Raw genomic sequence first — 5,000 nt, forward strand, 5'->3', positions numbered from 1 at the left:
GACAGAAAGTGAGGATACGGACTGCGCACCCCTATCATCACTCTAACCAATTCATTGCGCAGGCATTTGCCCCCCAACCCCCACTCCCCCCTCACCCCCCTCCCAACCCCTGTAAAAGTCCTGCGGCGATGGGGAAGGGCAGTAGGTACAGGTCAAGGATGTGACTGGCAGTATCTAGCCCAACCCTGCACGTAGGCGGCGTGAGAAAGATGGTCGCTGAGGCATGGGATGGAACAGCGTGCCTCCCCGGCAGCTCCCCACGCGACTGAGCAGTTCCACCCTGCTCACCCTGAAATGGGAAAGGCCTAGAAAAGGTGGCCTAAAAATGATCTGTTCCTCCAGCCCGGGCAGAGTACCGCAACTGCCGGGCCATCCCTCAACGCGGTCGAAAATATTTAAGAAAGAAAATTATCCCCTTCACGATCGCGACTTGGAATGTCCGCACCCTCCTAGATGCACGTGTGCTCTCCTGCCGCCCACAGCGCAGGACGGCGCTGGTTGCACATGAACTAAACCGCTACGGCATCGACATCGCAGCCCTGAGTGAAACCCGGTTTCATGGAGAGGACTCATTAACAGAGGTGGGAGAAGGCTACACCTTCTTCTGGAAGGGACTACCAGAAGGATCCCGCCGCCTCCATGGAGTGGGTTTTGCTATCAGGACCAGCCTGCTGCACACAATCCCTGAAACCCCAGTTGGTATCAGTGAAAGGCTGATGACATGGCGTATACCCCTCACCAAAAACCGCCATGCCACCCTCATCAGTGCTTATGCCCCAACCCTGGATGCAGACCTTGAGAGCAAAGAAACATTCTATGCCTCCCTAAACTCCGCCATAGGTAGAACACCTTCTGCTGACAAGCTTATTCTCCTTGGGGACTTCAACGCGAGAGTAGGCTCTGACAGCGAGCTATGGAAGGGAGTCCTCGGTCAGCACGGTGTTGGCCAGATCAATGACAATGGCCTCCGCCTTCTCTCTCTCTGCTCTGAACATCAGCTGGTCATCACAAACACCTTGTTCCAACTAAAGGACAAATTCAAGACCTCCTGGCAGCACCCTCGCTCTAAACATTGGCACCTACTGGACTATATCATCGTCCGCAGTGTGGACAGAAAGGAGGTGCTAATCTCTAGGGCTATGCGTGGAGCTGACTGCTGGACTGACCACCGACTGATCAGAGCCAAACTACAGATGGATATCCGTCCCCAGCTTAAAAAAACCCCAGCAAAGAAAAGGTTCAACTGTGACGCACTAAAATCCAACTATTGTGTAGAGCAGTTGAGGGCCCAGCTTGCAACAAACCTCTCCACAATCCCTGATACCCCATCAGACCCCAACATCAACGCCACCTGGAGTTCCCTACGTACTGCCATTTATCAGGCAGCAGAAACATCGATGGGATTCACTAGGCGTAAACACCAGGACTGGTTTGACAACACTTCACCGGATATCCACAACCTCCTCCACTCAAAATACAAAGCGCATGCTGCTCTCCTAGCTAACCCACAATCCCCTACTGCAAAGACTCACTACATCTCCATCAGAGCTGAAGTACAGCGCACCCTCAGAGTCATGGAAAATGACTGGTGGACCAGGAAAGCCAGCGAGATTCAACTTTACGCTGACACAAATAACACCCATGGATTCTATGATGCCATCAAGTCCATCTATGGTCCCCAGAGGAAAAGCACAACACCAGTACGATCGGCTGATGGACTCACCCTACACAAGGACACCCAACAGATCCTGGACAGATGGGCTGAGCATTTCAATACTCTCCTCAACTCCCAGAACCCTTCCAACCCATCCATACTTGCAGATTTCCCAAACGTCCCCCTTGTTCACCATCTGGATTCCCCGCCCAGTTTCACTGAGGTTCACAAAGCCATGAAAAGCCTCAAAAACAACAAGAGTCCTGGCCCTGATGGAATCCCTGCGGAAGTGTTTAAGCATGGTGGCTACCTCCTCACCCGTCGGCTTCACCAGCTAATAAATAACATCTGGTCCTCGGAAACCATCCCCCAGGAGTGGAAGGATGCAGAGATCATCACCATCTACAAGAGAAAGGGCGACAAAGCTGACTGTGGCAACAGCAGGGGAATCTCCCTTCTCTCTGTTGCTGGCAAAGTGCTAGCCAGAGTCATGCTCTTTCGATTGGTCTCTCACATTTCCGAGGACATCCTACCAGAATCACAGTGTGGGTTTAGGAGAGACCGCAGTACTACGGACATGATCTTTGTAATTAGGCAAGTACAGGAAAAATGCCGGGAACACCACAAGGATCTGTACGTAGCCTTCATCGACTTGTCCAAGGCGTTTGACACCGTCAACAGGAAACTCCTCTGGGAATTACTGGGAAAGTTGGGGGTTCCACCAAAGTTCCTCAACATTCTTCAAAATCTCCATGATGAAATGCAAGCCTGTGTTTGCATCGGAGGCCAGAAATCCCCCCTTTTTAATGTGAAAGTAGGGGTCAGGCAGGGCTGTGTCCTAGCCCCTGTCCTGTTCAACATGTTCCTGTCCGCAGTCACCCTCCTCTCACACAAAGCCCTGGAAACCACAGACGGTGTCCACATCCAGTTCCGGCTGGATGGAAACCTATTTAATATCCGGCGCCTGCAGGCCTTCACCAAAATCACCACGCGACAAATCCTGGAGCTCCAGTACGCTGATGACTGCGCACTCCTCGCTCACACACCAGATGCTCTGCAGCGGGCACTTGATGTGGTAACCAACATATACAGTGCCCTTGGACTCAAAGTCAACACATCCAAAACTCAGATAATCGTGCAGCAAACATCCCATCAACCGGAAGTGCCTATCTTCACTGTTGACGGCCAAAAGCTCACAATTGTCCCGCACTTCACCTACCTTGGAAGCGTCCTCTCACCCACCTGCAACATCGACAGTGACATCCAGGTCCGCATAGCCCTAGCCTCCTCTGCCTTTGGTAGGCTTAAAAACAGAGTCTTCCTAAATAGAAACCTGACAGTTTCTACAAAAGCAGCTGTATACAAGGCAGTCTGTCTGTCCACACTGCTGTACAGCTCAGAAGCCTGGACACCATATCAAAGGCACATCAGAAACCTTGAGGCATTCCACATCCGCTGCCTGCAAAGGATCCTGGGTGTGTCCTGGGGGGACAGAGTCCCTCATGTGGACATCTTCGACCGCACCCACACACCAAGCATCGAAGTGCTCCTTGCCCAAAGACACCCACACACCAAGCATCGAAGTGCTCCTTGCCCAAAGACACCTGCGTTGGGTCGGCCATGTAGTCCGCATGCCCACTCAGCGACTCCCCCGCCAGATCCTCTATGGCCAACTTCAGGAAGGTCGTAGGTCTGCTGGGGGACAGCGAAAACGGTACAAGGACCACCTCAAAACCCTCCTGAAGCGCTGTGACATCCAGCCAGCATCCCTGGAAAGCCTGGCTGCCGACCGTCCCACATGGCGCTCAGCCAGCCACCAGGGTGTAGCACAGGAGCAGACCACTGAGAGGAGAATACAGCGGCGTGCACAGAGACACCAGCGCGCTGCAGGGGCCACCCTCTCATGTACAGACTACATCTGCCCCACATGTGGCAAACCATGCGGGTCGCGCATCGGCCTCTATAGCCACATGAAATGGCACCAACGAAACCCCCCATAATAACCCAGCTCAAGTGGAGCAACGTCATCATCGAATACGATGGACAGCCATAAGCAAGAAGTGTGTGTGTGTCTCAGTGTGTCTGTCTGTCTGTCTGTCTGTGGGTGAATCCCATTCGAGCGGCCGCAGCCTATGAAGGCTGCATTTGAAGACCAATTGCGTCATAGCGGCGCGCAAAGGCTTGTTCCATATGCAGCCGAGAAATGCAGCCTTCGTTTCACAGTTTTGAAGGCTGCATCAGATGTATCCTTCGTGGCCCAACATATCCCAAGATTCATTGCGTTTTTTTCAGAGATGGCATAAAATAAAATAAAAAATAACAAAACAGCAACGTGTTGCTCCATCTTCTTAACTTTTATCTTCCTTTCTTTTTTTCTTGTACTTTTTTTTCTTTTCGTCTGGTAGGCAACTTCTTTTTCTTTGTTCCTCCGTTGACAAGGCTGTCTCCGTTGGCAGCAATCAGGGTTGCTAGGCAGCACAGGAGCGGCGAGTCGTCACGCAAGGTAACGGCTTGTTACGCAAACCGGAAATGCTCGTAAACGGAGACCTGCGGAGACAGCGCTCGTTTAACAAGGCTCGTTCGGCCTTCGAATCGGCCTTCACAGGCTATAGCCTTCATAGACCGCGTAGACCGCGTCCTTTGAAGGATGCGGCCTCTCGAATGGGATACAGCTTGTGTGTGTCTGTCTGTCTGTCTGTCTGTCTGTCTGTCTGCCTGTCTGTCTGTCTGTCTGTCTGTCTGTCTGTCTCACCGTCTTCTCGCGGGACTTGAATATCTCCCCCGCCTCCTCCTGTGAGCAGCTCTCCTCGTAGCATTCTCTCTCCAGATCTCCCGGGAGCATTTCCTCCATGAAGCGAGAGTTGGCACGTCGCCACCTGGTGGCCGAGCGCAGGTACTGACCGGCGGTCGCTCTGTCCACGAACACGGACCCTCCTGGAGGGGGGGGGGGGGGGGGGACAATAAATATGCATGACTGATGTTAAAGGTGTTGTAAGCGGAATGGTTCTTTTAGCTAACTTCCTGTCAGTTACTGCAGTTAGCAGTCCCCTCCCTCGTCCCTACGTCACCACATTAATGCACTGCGGTCTTCAAGCAGCGAGTTATCTAGCATCATCTCAGATCCATAAGTGTGATAAAACAGGATAAAAACCATCAAAACAGACATTGGGAAGGATTTTTACCTGCTACGCCATTGTAGGCGCATAAACATTCACCCATCTGTCGCTCTGGCGTGCACCGGCAGTGAGACCATGAGTGAGACGGGTGTCGGTTTGTAGTGTTCTCTCTTGTGATTGGATATTAATTTCGGGATCCTCCAATAAGTTTATTAGCCGATTACATGCAG

At 52.2% G+C, this 5,000-nt stretch overlaps 1 protein-coding gene across 1 annotated transcript in view; it reads right to left on the reverse strand.

The window, feature by feature from the left end:
• Positions 1-5,000, reverse strand: part of LOC307248501 (coagulation factor VII) — a gene marked incomplete at both ends in the record, with an annotated part of 19,233 nt that overhangs the window by 11,683 nt on the left and 2,550 nt on the right. The window contains one exon of the mRNA XM_080024896.1: positions 4,407-4,588. Coding sequence (XP_079881022.1) covers positions 4,407-4,588 — 182 coding nt within the window. The remainder of the gene's footprint in view (positions 1-4,406; positions 4,589-5,000) is intronic.

Source organism: Ammodytes marinus (genome assembly GCF_949987685.1).
Source record: "Ammodytes marinus genome assembly, chromosome: 3".
NCBI classification, from domain to species: Eukaryota; Metazoa; Chordata; class Actinopteri; order Uranoscopiformes; family Ammodytidae; genus Ammodytes; species Ammodytes marinus.